This window comes from Procambarus clarkii, chromosome 13, assembly GCF_040958095.1.
Source record: "Procambarus clarkii isolate CNS0578487 chromosome 13, FALCON_Pclarkii_2.0, whole genome shotgun sequence".
Lineage (NCBI taxonomy): Eukaryota > Metazoa > Arthropoda > Malacostraca > Decapoda > Cambaridae > Procambarus > Procambarus clarkii.
The window spans coordinates 12,384,179-12,403,646 of NC_091162.1; the positions used below are offsets into that span (position 1 = coordinate 12,384,179).

Below are 19,468 nucleotides of genomic sequence, written 5' to 3' on the forward strand. Positions count from 1 at the left end.
ATGCATTTAAAGGTGATACTAAACAAATAAGAACAAACAAAAGCAAATAGCCTCTACTTATCTGGAAAGACTGGGACCCACAGGGTTTGAAGGTGACAATGAGGAGCATTGCTAACACTGCAGCACTAAGTGAATGATTAATTGGTTGCCTTGGTTTGCCCAGGAGCTCCCAGTGCTACCACCTGGCAGTGGGGAGGGAAACTAGTTGAAGAACCTAACAGTTGGGTGTTTTGTACCTAGCGTGGGTTCTGGGAGTTGCAAACATTAAATCACAATAACATGGAGGAAAATATGACACCTAACTCACAAATCTTAAAATAAAAGAATTGATGTTTTGGTCCAGCTTGGATCATTGTCAAGTGGGAGTCCTACTATTCTCCAAGCCTGGCCCTAGACTTGTGAGAGCTTGGTCCAACAAACTGTTACTAGGAGTGACCCCTCAGGTCCATACATCCACTACAACCTGGATAGTCCGGAAGTTCTTGCAGGAAACTCCAGTTTTTTCTTGAAGAAGTCCACTTTAGTTCTAGCAATATTTCATATAATGTACATGCTGGGAGGATACTGGCCAGCTGTGGACCTCTGATGTTCATACAGAAGGAATATATATACATGTATATATATTCCACACTGACATGCAGTCAGCAGGAAGGGATCAGTGTGAGTTAACCTCAAGAGTAAGCCTGGCTAATTTCATGTTCAAGAAACTTTTGCAACACTTCACACGAAATGTCAAAATAATAAAAATACAGTGGCACCTCCAAAGTCCAGATCATATTCTAGAATCAATCCGGCTTTACTTGAACTCAAAATTTCCAGAAATTTGGCATTTTTTTGTCTATCACCAAGTTTTCTGGATTTTTCTTAGAACTAGTGGTACAATACATGTTCATGCATTTAAGATACACAAATAATATATAAATAATAATTTTATTTTCCAATATTATTATGCAAAAAACATAAAATATAATGTTCACTTACCATTTTGTAGAACAGACTACACAGATCACATCTTGATAACATAGTTACCAAACTACTGTAGTTATAGCACTGTGTCATGTTGTCTGTTAATATTCTGCACCCACCCTGACCTGACCTGACCTGGTCCTCATTGCCTATGGTTAATGCTAGTCTCTCGGTTACAGACTGTAACTGTTCACCACCAGCCAGCCAGCCCCAGGCTACTACAGTGCTGCATAAATCATTACTGTATTTAACTTCTTTTCTTAGAGAGATACAAGTACTTTTAGGTTAGTTCTTTCCATTACTGCTCTTCATTTTATTCTCAAACTATGTTACCTACTTTCTTTTCTTTTTTATGTATGAAACAGCAGTAATAGCAATGCCATACTTCTCTGCAAGCCACTTTCCTCCCCAGCCACAATCATGCTATTCTAATAAATCTGCCTTCTTATCCATGGTAAAGAAGATATGCTTACCCTTGGCTAATGTACCCATATTATTATTTTGCACAGCATGACTTTAATTCTAAACTAATGGTAAATCAGAAGATAAGACACTGAAAATGTTCGAGTACACAGAGGTCAGATGCACACATAAGGGAAAACAGTCAGAGTATATATGCCCTCATAGTAGATTTGAGAGCTTATCATTTTTGTTACAAAGTCATTTGTACAATTTATAGCACAGTACAAGCTTAGTTAAACATTTCTAAAATATAAGTGTATTGTTTTGAATTATATTCACAAATAAAACTGCAAAATTAGCAAAAATTAAGAAAAAAACTAAATTTGAAGGAAATTACTGTACTGTATGTGATGAACCAATGATCACATTTCATTGCATTCCTCCCAACACAAGCACAACCTAGCCAGAGGCAAGACTCAAAAGTGGCCAACCCTGAGCAGGAACAGAACACTTCAGAGAAGACAACTCTAGTGGTGGACTGTCACCACTAGCATTGACAAGTAAGGGAAGCCTGAAACAAAGCTGAGAGACACGAAACATGGACAGCTAAACACACTCGCAGAAAGAAAAGCATGTAACTCCCCCCATGATGTAAAATCATCATAGGAATATTGAACACTTACCTCTGTTAGATATCAAACCCATTACCAGGATGCTGTAACGTTATTAGCACCAGGTTGAGCATGATGGGTGGATGCTTGGTGGAACGGTAGAGATTCAGCTGCCATTTGGTTGCGAGGCATCACCATGTGCACTTAGTATGATTAAGTAGCTTTGGTAGTAAAGTATTGTTCCAAAGACCTTTTCAGAGGGAGTTTGGAAGGGTCTTGACCTCCTTTCGATGATTAATGAGAGAAAGGAAGCAAAACAAAACAAGTGGCAGTTTGCAAGCGTACAGTTCAGCTCACCCAGTGAGACTATAAAGCTGACCACCACTTTCACTTACTTGCCACCTCCAATATGCACCCCATCCCCACAAGGAAGAAGGGCACTGAAGGGTGGGGGTATGGAAAGCTATTGAGACAGCCCAGAAAAATGCATTTTATTACATTCAATAGTTGATTTCTGGACTAGCCCCTCAGTAGCTCCATGGTGAATATATATAAAACTCCCAACAGCACCTCAGAGAGGAAATCTACTTTGTTAAAAGAACCAAGATAGAACAGGCTTATCTATAGGAGGAGGAAGCAGAAAACCTAGCATATTCAATAAAAAATGTGCAATTAGGACCCAGTAAGACAACCAGAAGCCCTAAGCCTGAATATCAGCTGTGAGCATATTAGCAAAGAATGTAGTAATGGCAGTAAACATGTACACCATAAGTTCTGGGATATATATCAGACTGACAAAGAGAGCCACAGTTCAGGAAGCGCGAGTACCACACAAATAACACCAGTCCACCGACAGCTAACTGGCGGGACCAAAGAGCCGCAGCTCAACCTCCACAAAGACAACTAGGTGAGTATGCAATGTTAACAGGACCAAGGGCATGATAAACTAAGTATTCATAGGACAAGTCCTACGATGTTTATCAAGTTCTCTTTTGAACACTGTGAGAAACCAGCCAGTTATGCCCCGTACATGTAGAGGGAGAGTACTGAAAAGTCTTGGGCCTTTGATATTGATTCGCATTCTCTCTCAGCGTGCCTATTTACACCCCTGCTTTTCAATGGGGAAAATCTGTACATCTTGCCATGCCTTTTGGTCTCATGTGGTGTTATTTCTGTGTGCAGATTTGGAACCAGTACTCCTAGTATATTCCAAGTGAAAATGATTATGTATCTCTCTTGCCTGCACTCTAGGGATTGGTATAATAATCAGACAATAATAGTTCATCAGGAACCCAAACCCAACAAGCTGGGAAAGAACCAGATCCCTGGTTAGCAGACATGTGGACAGACTGGTGGCCCACACCAACCAGTCGTTGAGATTATTGTTGAAACAACTACGTCACTTTGGTTGATGTTGTCTCTTCCCAGGTTCCGAAATGGGGCTCGTCAGAGCCCCCGGTTTGTCCTTGATCTGTCGAGATTGAACTAGTTCATCATTCCCGATGACCACTTTGGCCCAGGCTTGCTTCATATTGAAGGTGGGCACCTAGATGATATCCCTGGACCGCTGGGAAATGTACTGGCATGTCCCTATTCATCCAGGGTTCAGGGATTGGTTAGGCCAGACACCCCACAGTAAAATCTCACTGATCATGATCATGCTCTCACTTAATCATGATTTAATCACTTGTTCATTAAGTCATGATCTACACAAAATTTGTCACATGCACATTAATATGTTACAAATATACATATTGCCTTACCAAGTAAACACTACGAGACCCAGTTCACTGTAAAGTGAATACTGAGATTTTAAGGATGAAAACATGGCACATAGATGTATCCAGTCTCAAAGAATGTGATGGGGCTCCAGGCAGGAGACCTGAGGTTAACACTTTTGATGCCAAGTAAGGCTTAGAAAGTGCTCAGTATTTATGAGTGAATTGTTGACCAGACCACACACTAGAAGGTGAAGGGACGACGACATTTCGGTCCGTCCTGGACCATTCTCACAATCGACTTGAGAATGGTCCAGGACGGACCGAAACGTCGTCGTCCCTTCACCTTCTAGTGTGTGGTCTGGTCAACATACTTTAGCCATGTTATTATGACTCATCGCCTGCATTTATGAGTGAACTTTCTATAGTCATTCCAGCCTTGATAGAGCTTTATCTAGTGCTTCAGTAGCCACAGTATGATCCAACTGGGACATTTAAAAAAAGATTGTCACCCTCCTAGACAATCATGATCCTTTCCCATGGGTCCTTCAATGATCTTGTCTGAGAGAATTTGAATGGAATAGCTAAAAAAATAGATAGCATTTGGCTACACTGCCGAATAACAAAAAAAAAAAAAAAAAAAAAAAAGGATATTGAGTGTAATGGAATGTTCCTTTCTGAACCAGTCCTTCGGTTGTTCCCAAAGCCAGAACCTAATGGTCTACACTGAACACTTAATACACACATCATGCTCTAGACAACCAATCACCCATCTGTTGCAAGTCATTTTGTATATAGTCAAGACATATATTTGGTGTAGAGAGACAATGGAAAGAATCTCAAGCCACCACTGAGTGATAACGCCCTATAATATAAAACGACAGATCAGCACACTCAGCACCTATTTTAAGTGATCACTGGAATCAGAAGGATAACTGGTTAGAAACAGAAAGTACATTAACAATAGGGGTTTAAGGGAGCTGACAGCCTGACTTGAAGCCCCGGCCACTCCAAGCAAGCTCAGGTAAGCTGAGACAAAAGGTAGAGAAAAGGAGTAAATAAGGAACCAGTTTAGAAAGAAACATTTAATAAAAAATAGAGGCCTTATTACTGAGCAAGGTCCCCTCAGTCATTCCCCAAGTCACTTTGCCATAAAAAATCAAGCAATGAATGTAATGAAATGCTCTTTTCTGCTAGGCCCCCTCAGTAGCTCCCTGAACTAAGCACTGGTTCATCCAAGCCCTACAGAGTACCAAACCTCTAAAAGTCACCCTAAAAGATGGGCACCATGTCGAGTGCATCATCATCTACTTCCCGGCTCACGTGCTAGGAACTATTGATGCCATGCAAAATTTCAAGGAATTTCTTGAACCCGGAAGATAAGAAAAGATTGTGTATTTGAAGGAAGCATTTGATGGAGAACTCCATTACCAGAAGGTATGTGGGTATTAGTAAAACTTGGAATGGATACAAGCTCAGTACCTCTTGCCTTCTAATGGATTCGGGCAGATCCCAGGTTAAATAATCTTTAGCATATTATGGTCCATTGGTTAAGGAATGCATCTGAGGTTACCCAGGATGCTGGTTTGATCCTCGTCCTGCTACAAATATTTTGTATAGATATATATCATGTAATTGGAATTTCCTTGTGTATGTATAACCCAGAAGATATTAGTGATGAGAAATCTATAACAAATAGTCAACTTGAAAATTATTTCTCAGAGCATGGTATCAACATTTCTTCACTTCACTACAACCAAACTAAAATTATTATAATTTTATTTTTTATTTTCTCGACATCACAAAGCAATGCTTTATGATACAGAAAGGAAAAATAATTTTCTGAGAAGGGTCCTAGTAGTGGTTCCTTGGTGCTGGCTACTTGGATAGCTCCACCCAATTCAGTCGATGCCAGGGCTTTGCAAGTTGTTGTAAACCTACTGGGGTACTAGAGACCAAATCCTGACTGCCCTCTAAAGAGCCACAAGGAGTAGGGAATCCTAGATTAACCTACCTTAGAAAAGGTCACCAGAAAGGTGGACAAACCAAAACATACAAACAATAACGTAAACAAAGCATGGAAAACAAGATAATGAAGCCCCCGAGACGCATGAACCACCTATTCGTCAATCAGTTCTAGTGCTAATTCCACCTGCTCACCACCAGAAAACTGCTTATCTACCTTCTCAATCAACTAGCTTGGATCCAGTCATTTGCATAGTGTGCATGGCTTTGCTATCATTGTTACACTCCTCATTCCCACCATCTCTTTGAGGCCTGGTTATTCAGATAAGTCTTGGCCATCCTGGACACTGTTCTGACTTCTTAAAGTGGTAAAACATTTGGAGATGCAGTTTAATATTATTAATTATTATTTTGATAACTATAGAGTTCTGAGCCTAGCTAACAAAAATAGACTTACCAGATGTCAGCTGGACAGTGTTAAAATTATAAAATATGAATGCAATCAAAAAAGTCTGAGTCATAAATAAAATCTTAATGAAAAAAATTCAATGTATAAATGTACAGAATAAAGCAAATTAGGTACTGGGATTCATTTTCATAAGTTTGAGCAATAAGACACCTTATCATACGTCTCTAGACAGACGACGAATACTTATAAGGTCTTATCGTGAACTGAGAAGTACAGGCTGTAATGAGCACATGGCTGAAATATAAAATTGGATGAAAGGGTATAGCAAAGGGATATAAATAAGGTTTTATATGTATCAACACAAACTAGAGCTCAAAACAAGATATATAAATTGGAGAAATTGAGATTCAGGAAAGACCTCAGTATATACTGGTTTGAAAACAAGGCTGTTGATTTATGGAACAAATTACTGGGTATCATGCTAAATGTGGGATCACTGGATTGCTTCAAGCATTAATTATATATATATATATATATATATATATATATATATAAATAAATGAGTTTCTGTAGATATAAACAGAAGCTGCCCAAATAGGTCAATAATCCCTCTGCAGTTTTCTTTATTTTCATGTTTAATAGTTTTTAATATTCACTATACTCGCATCACCCCCCCCCCAATCAACGAAACAAACTGGAGAAAGCGATTCCACTCTTATGAACAGTGAGCCACACCAATACTCCCAATCACAACCAGGGAAAATAACCTTGAAAATTGACAGTGTTTGACAATCAGTGCCAAAGAAGACAACCCTGAAACAATGCTGAAGTGATAGCAATAACGTGAGGTACACCAACAACTAGAGTCACCTAGCTGTGCAGTGGACACAAAAATGTGGCACCCTTGAGCAGGGGGGGGGAACCGGTCGGCCGAGCGGACAGCACGCTGGACTTGTGATCCTGTGGTCCTGGGTTCGATCCCAGGCGCCGGCGAGAAACAATGGGCAGAGTTTCTTTCACCCTATGCCCCTGTTACCTAGCAGTAAAATAGGTACCTGGGTGTTAATCAGCTGTCACAGGCTGCTTCCTGGGGGTGGAGGCCTGGTCAAGGACCGGGCCGCGGGGACACTAAAAAGCCCCGAAATCATCTCAAGATAACCTAACCTCAAGATAGGTAAAACTATCAAGAAACAACTAGTCACATCTTAACTGAATCTACACAAATAGAGCCAAGGTAAGGAAGAAAAAAAAAAATACATGCAGATTTGCCTACTCCTGTTATGACCAGTGGGAATACTGGAGGCTGGTGTAGAGGCTAGCTTATTTACTGTTAGCTAACAGAACAGTAATTTATTTTCCTAACAATTCCAATGGTCTATTGCAGCTTATTGCTTTGACTTCTTTGTATTATTGCAAGTGGTCACTTGGTGTTGGATCCAGACAGACTTTATCGCTATATCCGTGCCTCAAAACTTGACAAGATCATTTGAAAAAGACTTTTGCCATGACGGGTGATAGGTCAAATAGTGTCTGACACATGCGTATTGAGTCCAGGGTGACCCATAAGGCTCTGACTTGGGGAGCAACTGAGGGGGCCTTAGCTCAGAAAGAACATTAATTTTGTGATCGTACATAAGTGTTGTCGGTTTCAAGTCTATATGATGAGGTGTTCTCGAGATGTTGAACGGAAACCTGTTGGAAGAAAGAAAATACAAAAAATAAACATGATAAAATCATGAGGTATCCCTACTGGGGATACCAAATGAATTTAAGGAGGCATATTACGAAAATATGCTATAAATAAGAACTGGTTCGATTTCAATCAAACTTTTTTGAGTAGTTGTATATAAAATTGGGTTCAACTGGTCCAAGTCTCAGCATTGTAGCATAAATAGGAAGGGAGAAAAAAATATTGAATTGTCAAAAAATTTCCAAAATGGTCAAAAATTAACATCAAACGCAAGTGTCAATTGAAATCATGTCTATGACTAAGCTGTCACAATATCATATAATAAAGTATTTTAATATTTAGTTTTATGAAAAAAAAAATAAAAAATATAAATTTATTTTTGTTCTCATATTTTTTATCAGTTGATTTGCATGAAACTTATACACCTTACAGAACGTAAGCCTATCTGTAAGGACGCAAATTTTGAAGGAAATTGGTTGAAGTCAACTTCAACCACAGGTGGCAGAATCTTTGATCTTATTTATTGTCAAGGAACAAAATTAGATCTCTTTCATTTTTTTCAATTTACATGAAATTTACACCTTATATGTAGAGTTTACATCTCTACAAACATAGTATAACACTTTATTCCTAAGTTCATTTATTGATTTTATAAATATTTGCAAACATGAAATATTGGCATATATATTTTTGGGGACCTTTGACTACTTGCATTAGTAAAACTATAAACATATTTTGGATAATCCTTTTCAAAAAAAAAACTTTATTATATGCTAATATGATAGATGAGTGTCATAGAAATTATTTCATTTGAAACTTGTGGTTGTAGATAATTATTGAAAATGTGTAAATTTTGTTGGAAAAAAATAAAATCCCTCCTTTTCTATTTAGGGTGCGATACTGAAACGTAGAACAGTTGCAGCCCTTCTTACATACAACTAGTAAAGAAAAGTTTGGTTGACATTAAACAACATTTAAGAATCGCATAATATGCCACCTTAAGGAATGTAATGGGTAAAGGTTGGTGTAATGATTACAGGCTGCTATAATGAATACGGGCTGGTGTAATGAGTACAGACTTATCTAATGTGCACCAGCTTATGTTATGTGCATATGCTGGGGTAATGAGAACAGGCTGGTGTTCACCCGTTGTTGATTTTCAAACATGTAGAAAGAACAAACTGGTGAGAGAGAATAAGCTGGTGCAACACACGTATTTGTGAAATGAATACAGGCTTGTTTAATTGCTGGTGCTATTTGCACATAATGATGTAATGAGAATAGGCTGGTGTAATGTGTACATGCTACTGTAATGTGCTTACCTATCAATGACTACAAGGGTGTTATCTAGCTCATGTCCCACCTCCTAGATGTTTATACCTGGCATGCTAATTAGCTCTCTCAACATTAACATTTTTATCACATTTCCTTTTAAAGCTGTGGATGGATTTGGCTTCCACAACAACTTCCTTCAGAGCATCACACTTGCCGACCACATGTACATGAATGAGAACTTTCTCGCATCTCTTCAACTCAACTACAAGTCCAGCTTCCACCAATGTCCCCTCGCCCAACCACTTTCTAATTTAAATAGGCTTCCTTTATCCACTTTAATTATTCTGCTCAAAATTTTGTTTGAAGTTATCATATCCCCCCGTTTCTACTCTCCTCTAAGGTTGTGAGAGCGAGTTCTTTCAACTTGTCTTCATTGTTGAGGCTTTTCAATTCTGATACTAATCTAGGTGCAAACCTCTGAACCTTTTAAATTTTGTGTTTATGCTTCACAAAGTGTGCATTCCATGCTGGAGCTGCATACTCAAGTAATGGTCTCACATAGGCAGTGTGTATGGACTTGAAAGCCTCCTTGTTTAGATTCATAAATGATGCCTTTATTTTTGCTAGTTTCCCCACTTGCTGTTAATGTCATTCTGTTCACACGAGCTTCTGGTGTCAGTGTTGGGATTATGTTCACTCTTAGTTCTATTTCACTTGTTTCTTGTAATTGACATCCCCCTTGTGGTGTAGTTAAATACAGATCTCCTATATCCCTTACCCATTTTTATTACTTTGCACTAATGTGGACTTAATTTCAGCAGCCATTTATTTGACTACTCCTGAAGTTTAAGGTCTCCTTGCAGCACTGTACAGTCCACTGTATTTCTTATTCTCCTCATTATCTTTGCATCATCTGCAAACATTGACATGTATGAACTCACTCCCTCTCTGAGGTCATTTACATATATTAAAAACAGCAATGGTCCTAGGACAGAGCCCTGTGGAACACCACATTCTCTGCTCTTCAGCCTGACATATCCTCTGACTATGACCCTTTGTGTCCTGTCTTAACTAATCCTATACCCAGTCCAGTGACTTTCCTGTTATCCCTGCTTGTCTCCATCTTGTGCATTAGTCTTTTGTGAGGAACTATATCAAAAACATTTTGGGAGTCTAAGGTGATGCAGTCTACCCATCCTTTTCTTGTCTTCTTTTGGTGACCCTGCCTTAGAATTCAATCAAGTTTACTAAGCATGCTTTTCTCTCTCTGAAGCTGTGATGTGCCTGTTATAAAAATTTATCCTCTCCCAAATGTTCTACAATCCTTTTCTTGATTACTTTTTTCTAGAATCTTGCGTGGAATGCATGTTAATGACACTGGTCTATAGTTTAGTGCCTCATGTTTGTCCCCCTTTCTTGAATATTGGAGGTACATTTCCCTTTTTCCAGATTTCGAGTAGCTCTCCCATCTCTAGTGTAAAGCTGAACACTATCATTAATGGGTAACAAGATTCCTGCAGCTTCCTTTAATACCCATGGTGATATTAGGTCTGGTCTTACTGTTTTCATTACATCCAGTTCCTCCAGGTATCTTTTTACCTCTTTATATTAGTTTACACTGTATTAACAATTTGGTCTAATGATGTTTCTGGTGTTCCATTGTCACCTCTACTTGGACACCAATCTGGCTCTAGTCTCAAAACCTCCTGGAACATCTTTTTCAGTTCTTCAAACACTTCTTTGTCATCCTCCAAGAGTTTTCCTTCCTGCCCTCCACAGTCTAATCGCATGGTATCAGCCCATTGTTGCCCTCTGTATTTGGCTGTGCAACACCTAAGGTAGACTCTATAATTTTGCAACAATATCATTCTCAAAGTGATGCTCTGCTGCCTTCCTGATTCTTGTGTACTCAATTCCTGGCCCTCTTTAGTGCCTCCCTACATACCTCTGTACCCATACCCCTATACTTGTTCTATGCTTTTTCTGTCTGTAATGGTGTAATGAGCACAGGCTGGTGTAAAGAGTACAGGCTGGTGTAATGAGCACAGGCTAGTGTAGTGAGTACAGGCTGGTGTAATGAGCATGAGCTGGTATAATGAGCACAGGCTGCTGTAATGACCACGGGCTGGTGTAATGAGCACGGGCTGGTGTAATAGACAGGCTGGCACACTGAGTACAACTGGAGGTGGTGGTAGTAGTGTGTTAAGAGGAGTTAAAGGTGGCAGTGAAAGATGGAGAGATGGTCGGAGTGGAGGTGGTGGTGGTGGCGAGTGACGGAGACTGCTCGGGTAACAAAGGTGTACTTGTCAAGGTAGCTGGTGGGGAATCGAAGTGAAATTTTTCATTAGCTGTATATACAGACATTCTTAACCCATGCACTGTACACATGTTAAATATGACACTCAAATGGCATGCACAAAAAAATGTTCTAAATTTTTTTTTTACATTGTTAATTAGCACCCAGGAAGCACAAAAATCAAAAGTGAAGTCTCTATCTCTTGCCGCTTTGTTGTATTAACCTGGAGAAGTTGCGTTTTTTTTGGAAGAAATGAGGCGAGGTGCGACACGGGAATAACTTTGTCAATTTATTTTCATTCTTACTTACATTATTTATATACTTTTTAATTCTAACAAGTTGTACAGATGTGTCAATGGTGGTGTTCATTATGTATAGCTTTGAAAATATATGCAGACGAAAAGTCACAATACCGTGGCTGAAAAATGTTGACCAAACCACACACTAAAAATTGAAGAGGAGACGACGTTTCGGTCTGTCCTGGACCATTATCAAGTCGATTGCGATTGTGTGATACTATAAGGTTGTTTTCACACAAGTTATCATAATTACGAACAAAACACAATATATTCAATGCGTGCTGTTACAACGTAATGTAAACAAATTGAGACTAGGCTGAACCCTGATAACCAATTACAATGGAACCTCGAGTGACGAGCGCCTCAATCTACGAGCATTTCGAATAACGAGTGCGCCACTCGGCGAAAATTTGTCTCTATCGACGAGCTTTCGTTTGATTAACGAGAAAAGCACATGGTGCTTCCTAGCGTTCCCGCTAGTTCTCGCAAATTCTTGGACACCTACAACAATGCAAATAATTATTTTTTTTTTTTAAAGATGCTAATGATGCTGGGATGTAAAGGGGTGACTGCTGTAATGTTGCAAAGCATTGATTTTTGTTTTTTAGACAAAATTAGAAAAAAAATGAAAACATTTGAAAAAAGAACAAATGTCAAAAATGTTCGTTCAGTGAATATCAGGTAGGCTGCTACATTTTCTAAAAAAAAAAATAAATATAAGAACTTAAAAAAAAAATGTCATAAAGGTTCGTTCAATGGTTGTCAGGTAGGCTGCTCCATTTTCGAAAAAAATTTAAAGAATTTGAAACAAGACAAATGTCACAAAGGATCACTAAGTGTATGTCAAGTTGGCTGCTCCATTTTCTTAAAAAGATATGAAAAAATAAAATAATAAAATTGAACAAATTTGAAGAAAGAAAAATGTCAAAGTTTTGTTCAGTGCATGTCAGGTAGGCATGCTTAATGGAGATAGTGTAAAATACACTATCTCCAAAACACTAATACAGTGTAAAAACACTGTTTTAGTGTTTTAAACATATGATATGGTGCATATCTTAGCCACACATATATAGTGATGTTATATGAGCATAGTGATGCTCCACACATTTGATTATAAAGTTCTCAAATTACTCGCTACTGAATAATAATATGGAGAAAAAATGAAAATATTAAAAACCATTCACACACTGAAGTAATTATATAAAATTTTATTCAGCAACTCCTACCACACAGGGCCACTGGTGTAAGCGTCACCAGGTGAGTACTCACTCAGCGCCCAGAAATTGCTCAACTTCCTTGCTCCATCACAGCCAAAGTATGTCACATACGATATTCTTTTTAGTTTCCTGTGATCAGTGTGGTGTGTGAATAGTGTTAAAATGCACTCATTTTAACACTACTGTATTATGAAGACAAAAAATTTGGAAATAATTTTTTATGCACACCACAGGACTGTCAAATTAAACCAACGAGCAGTGCATGGGTCAAAATGTTTCGAAAATATACCAGCAGGTGACTACAGGGACCAATAGCATCATGGACCCTCATTGAACCATTATACATACATAAATCTTTAAAATTTTAAGCCAATATGTAAAGGCATTCTCTACTTCACATACGCACCACAAGCACCGAATGTAATAATGCCCTTTACTCTTTACCGGTGGGCCCTTAGTAGCTTCTCATAAGTAAGCGCTGGTCCAGCCAAGCCTTACGGAGATACACCAAGCCTCTGAGACCTACCCTTGCCTTCAGCAAGCTAGAACCAGAGTCTGGCTCTCTCTCTCTCTCTCTCTCTCTCCCCCTCTCTCTGAGACAAGCACAGCATGGATATCAGAGATCAATCCAAAAATGTGAAAAACCCCACCAATTATATTACAGTAATATGTTTACTATAGCTTTAAATGGATGTTATTGAGTGAAACCAAATAATTTAAGACAAACCTTATATTGTATAAATTATAAGTGAAGTAGCAAGCACAAAAGCATCCAAGGTGAACATATGAGTCTTCTTCTATATAACCACTACGGGCTCACCATAGCCCGTGCTACAGGTACTTGGAACTTTTGTTCCGAGTAGCTGAACCTTAAACAACATTAACAACAACTATCAGAAAAAGATAGAAATAATTTTTTCTTTACCTTAGCTTTTTCATGCAAATGTATCAATCCATTAGATGGTTTTATTTATTTATTTTTGTGCACTGGTAAGGTGACAATTTTGATAACTTAATTTTGAAAGGTAAGTATGTAAAGAGACATAAAAAATAATGAAGCTATGGAAAGAAAGTGGGGTCCAAGACATTACCACAAATGTCACTAAATGGATGAAGACCCACCAGCAGGAAGTGCCAAATAGAGCAAGAAGACAGACATGCATCAAGAACAATGGAAGTGAAACTGCAGTCAAGAACAGAAATGGACGGGGAAGCAAAAACCAGCCGTCTGAGAATGTAAACAAAACACAAGGAACAAGGAAAACCAGCTATAGTACCTAGACAACCAGGTACACACACAGGCGTGCCAGACATGAGGGAAGTGTTTCGGTTGAACAAACCCCAAATCCTAGCTGAATGTACCTGGCAGGAAAAACCACACACAGCTAAGAATTAGACAATGACATATGCGACCCCAAACATACCCTCAGCCATAGCTATCGTAAGTGATCACAGTTTGTTAGAAAATGCACAGCTATTATATGCCTCATATACAAGCCTCACATCAGACAACAAAATACTTGCGTTACCTGTAGAGAGGTGGCTCAAAAATGTTCAGCTCATAGCTGAGGAACCTGAACCCCACAAGCCAGGTAAAAGCAAGTCGACTACCAAGGAAGAAAACACTGGCTCTCAGTTGGAATGAAATATAAAGCTAGGGCACACAATCTGGGAGGCTTTAAACACACTCAAAGCAAATGAGAAACAATGACAAAGCAATGGCACTAGCAGAACTAATGTCCCAAGGATAGCCGGCACCATTTAGCTGAGCCTTTAAAAGTGTTATCATCATTATATGCTGATCCCCCTAAAATGTGCAAATATCATGGTATGTTCACTTTAAACATTGTTTTAAAAGGCCTAAATCATTGAACTTGGCAAAAAATTCTGAAAACATTTATATACATTAAACATGTCCAAATACTGTACTCCAACAATGTGGCAACATTTTGGTGCAAAAAAAAAAGTATGTCAACATGAAGTATATACAGAATATTATGCTCTTTTTCTCTCTGCCTATATAGGGCCTCCCAACTACTCAGCCCGAGGTCTAGTAAATGCACACTTTAAAATATCTTGTTTATATAAACAAATTATTTGCATGCGTTCATATATATTTGTCTTATGTTCGGTGGTAACTCAACACATCTGAAGCCTGTGTATGTGCTAGTCTGTCAGGGTTTCGCAAGTCTTTCGTCAAGGTAGGTCTGTGCTCTGAGGTCATGCTTGATTGTCTAGCCTCAGTACACTTCTAAATGATCATTTCAGTGCCCTCACATTCAAGATGCCTATTTCTAAACACCACATGCAATGTCAATTGATTTTAGAAAAAGCAAGAATAAATGCAAGAAACTAGATGAAGTTGGTGATGGCACACACCAGATGCCAACCAGCTAACAGGTGATGGTGATTCAACACTTGTTTAGATCACATCAGGCACATCACATGACATCAGTGATGATGCCACTGCAGGAACATCATGATGAGTGTGCGACTCCAAGTATGTCCAGAAAATGAAAGAAAACTACACCAAGTGCAATGGACCCTGAGGATGCATATACTAACTACCCAATACAGCACCACCTGCAGGACAAACTTTCTAGCAGTCAGAGTTTTCTATTGTTGTAGTTTGTCATTACTGTACATATCATATAAACTAGCAACGAATGTTACTAATGTGTTCATAATTAATTTTAAACAAATAACAATACACCCGCAATTCTGTTTTTTCATTTTGTTCCCCATTATTTGACGAGCAATTTCCTTGAAACTTATCTACAATCAAGGATGTAGCCACACCAAGAATCATGTGAAGTTAGAAGGGAATCGAGCAACATCTACGTCATCTAATGATGATGTAATCTTTGATAACATTTTACACAAAAGTTTTTGTCTAAAAATTCTAAGTTCTACTATTTATGAACCGAATTTTACATATTATGTTCTCTGTATATTGCTCAATATTGGGAAAGAATAAATTTTAATTTTCAAATCATATTTTGAGTTACAGTGCAGTATGAGCAAAATTCTGATTTTGAGCAAGGAAATCTCACAAAAACATCATTAATCACAAGTGTTAAGGAAATCTCACAAAAACATCACTAGTCACAAGTGTTAGTGGAGTAATCGCCCCGTGGAGGTCGCCCCGAGCCAGGCGTAGGACAGGAGTTGCCACAAAGGATATTTTTACATATTTATTTCAATGTTACTGATTTTTTCACTGTTTTTTTGTATTAATATTACTCAATGTGTCACTTGAGAAATTTATATAATAAAAAGTGTGGAACATTGGCATACTCAAATACTGTATATTCATGTTATTAAAATATGCACCATATTATATTCTTAGAACAATATAGCATAATATTTTTTGCTGTTATTACACTGTATACACACATTATATATATAACTTTCTACATTTTTTATTCATTATTACGAACCACTGAGCAGTTCTGGTGGATGTAATATCTTGACACCAGTGATCAGATTTCAGCCTAACCTCACAAATTTTGCATGAAGTTACAACCAAAAACCATCTCGAGATGGTTTTGGGGCTTTAGTGTCCACACAGCCCGGACCTTAGCCAGGCCTCCTTTTTGTTATATTCGCAGGAAGCAGCCCTTAGCAGATGCCTAACTACCAGGTACCTATTTACTAATAGGTGAACAGGAGCATTAGGGTGAAAGAAACTCTGCCCATTCGTTTCCGCCTCCACCGGGAATCGAACCTGGAATCTCACGACTACGAATCCGATGCGCTGTCCACTCAGGTGTCAAGCAAGTACTGCACGTACCGATGTACGTATTTCATTTTTGTACCAATGTGTTCGCAATAGAATGTTCAAGAAGAACATAAGTATAAAATGTCACACAAGGATGTGTTAGACCGGCACCAAATAAAAAACTACGTCGATTACACTCGTCGTGTCAACAATACAATGGTCTTACCACGATGATGCAATGCCATGTCGTTCTCCCAAATAGGCTATGCGGCTATTAGAGAAAATGGAAATTTCATGGCGAACATTTGTAAACTATCCCAAAGTCGATCGGATAGAAAATAGATTTTATACAAATATTTTTTCTTTTTTCGTGGGCGAGTCCGTCATGCGCACTCCAGAGAAAAGTTGGTTACGCCTCTAGGAGTAACTGATGCGCGAAAGTGTTTAATATGGTGCCAATCACATTTTTAGCCATTTTCATAGGTGAATGAAATTTTAGGAGAAACAGGCATAGCAATGTACCTTTTGTTAAAAAAAAATCATTATTAACAAATTCACCAAACAAATGTTTCCTGAAGGCATCTCTGGTTCCAACAATTCTCTAACTGCAACAAATTTGGATTAATCCCATATAGTTCACCAAATTGAAGAGGCACTGTACATATTATACTGTATGCCTATAAAGTATTCATAACTCTTGCTTTGTACATATTACACTGTATGCCTATACGAAATACATTACTTAATTACTTTTTTGTCAATTATGTGTAAATAAATCAAGTTATTCAACACTTTAGTAAACTAAAGTTAAACAATAAACATATAAACCATCTAACTTCAACAAAACAGCCTTCTTCTCTAAATAGGGAGTCAGCAATACTGATTTACCACAAGTCCCAGTGACTTGTGGTAATGACACTTTGTGAAGTCTTCCTCTCAATGTGCACAAAACCAAGAGGCTTTAGATTTTTCTTCTTTTTTTTTCTTTTGGTAGCTGGATTTAGAGGATTAATCATGACGCTAAGACTGGGCCCTGTCAGAGGTACCGTGCCCTCCAAGACTGTGACTAGGGGAGTGAAGGGGAGGGGGTGAACTGGCTCCCCAGATAACATTGGCAGCAACCTGGTGGTGGTCAGGTGCATCACAGTTAGGGTGTTTGCACTAAATCAATAATAGCAATCACTTGCTTTGTTACCAGAGAGCACTTAATATTTTCATTAAGCAGTGGCTTACTTAAATGCACTATGCTTTTTGCTAAGGTTCATTCTTTGTTTTGGGGTTGATCTGTGTTTCCAAGCTCCCAATGCCCACTGAAGAGAGCTATATTCTGGTCCTGGCTCCTGGTAGGGAAGGATGAGTCTCGGGGACCTGGCACATTTCCTTAAGGCTGGGCAAAACCAGCACTAAGCTCAAGGAGCTACTGAGAGAACATTCACACAAACATACAGTATTAACTGCACTGGACAAGTGTAATGGATTTTCATAATTAAAAAAAAAAAAAACGTTGAATGTAATGAAACGCCATTTTCTATGCGAGACCCAGAGGCTCCCCGGAGCTAACCCGGGCTGATATGAATGTATTAGACCCTGGCATCAGTCAATGCACATTGAGTTACAGGCCTACCTTGGACCATGAACCAGAACCTGGTCCCTTCAGAGAGGCACGAGGAGCAATGGCCAATAGAAACCCCCGTGTGGTTGGAAGCACTGTACTGTATTCTATGTCTGCCAACGACTGGGTGAGGCACCCAGAAAGGTAAGCGCCTCAAAACAAACACCTATTTTGGTTAAAATATTGCAAATGAAAGCCAAACTAGTGGACAGAACTCCCCAAATGAAAACAAGCAAACAAGCATGACATCACCATGTCACCGCACTGTTGTCTGCGCAAAACCGGGGGAACCCCAGACCACCTCCTGCCAGCTACCCACACCCCATTTATGAGGCTGGATGACAAAACACGCGAAAAAAATGCTGATCGGAGGGAGGGAGGGTTGACGGAGAGCTTCACAGAAAATGGTGTTTCATTGCATTCAACGCTGGTTTTCTGGAGGCAGCCCCCCCCCCCCCCCTTCGGCTTCCTGGAGCTACTTGCTCAAAGACAAAACAAGAGAGACTTCTCCGGAAGGCGGTCGGGTCTCGCTCCTAAATGCGAAGTCGAGACAACTGGCTGCAACCGCCAACCCAATGCAACAGGCCCGACTAGACCCAGGAACGTTAACAAAGTAGTGAGTGACCAGGACCCTGTTCAACCTCAACCTCCAAAAACCCTGTGCCCAAATGTCAGCCCATGACATGCTTCCAAAGATGGCAGCCAGCGCAATAAACTTACGAACGTCGTGGGCACGAGGATAGACGATAGGCAGGCTGGACAGAATTACCCTGCGGACAACCTGGGAGACCCGAACCCTGGAACAGGGAAGAAGGGAAACCGGGTCAATCCAAAGCACGTCCCTGGCCACTGAGGCCGGGGCATGCAGATAATGGCAGAAAGCTGCAACCGGACACAAGACACATGATACACCCCCGGCCTAACCAATCAAGCATCAACAACCCAAAGGACCCCTCCAGAAAGCAGTCTCATTCTTCTCCAGAAAAGAAAGAGACAACTGCAAATGAACAAACCTACCACCAGGACGAAAAGAGCAGAAACCTCTGCGCCGGAGGAGAGCACGAAACTCCCCGATGAGACCCCCAGAGGCCAATGCCAACAAGAAAAGAGCCTTTGCCAAACAATCCTGTACCGAAGTGGCCACCACAAACCGAGGAGAAGAGAGAAAGGAGAGCACCCGGTCCAACGATCCAGGATGGCTCAGGTGACGCATGAGCAAGCCGGAAGTGAAATAATGCATGAGACAGCTTGAGGAATGGTGCAGACATAACATCAGTGCCAAACACA

General features: G+C 39.5%; 1 protein-coding gene across 1 annotated transcript in view; it reads right to left on the reverse strand.

The window, feature by feature from the left end:
• Positions 1-19,468, reverse strand: part of Nf1 (neurofibromin 1) — a 139,288-nt gene that overhangs the window by 52,701 nt on the left and 67,119 nt on the right. The window contains 1 exon segment of the mRNA XM_045740650.2: positions 7,704-7,763. Within this exon segment, the coding sequence (XP_045596606.2) occupies positions 7,704-7,763 (60 nt within the window).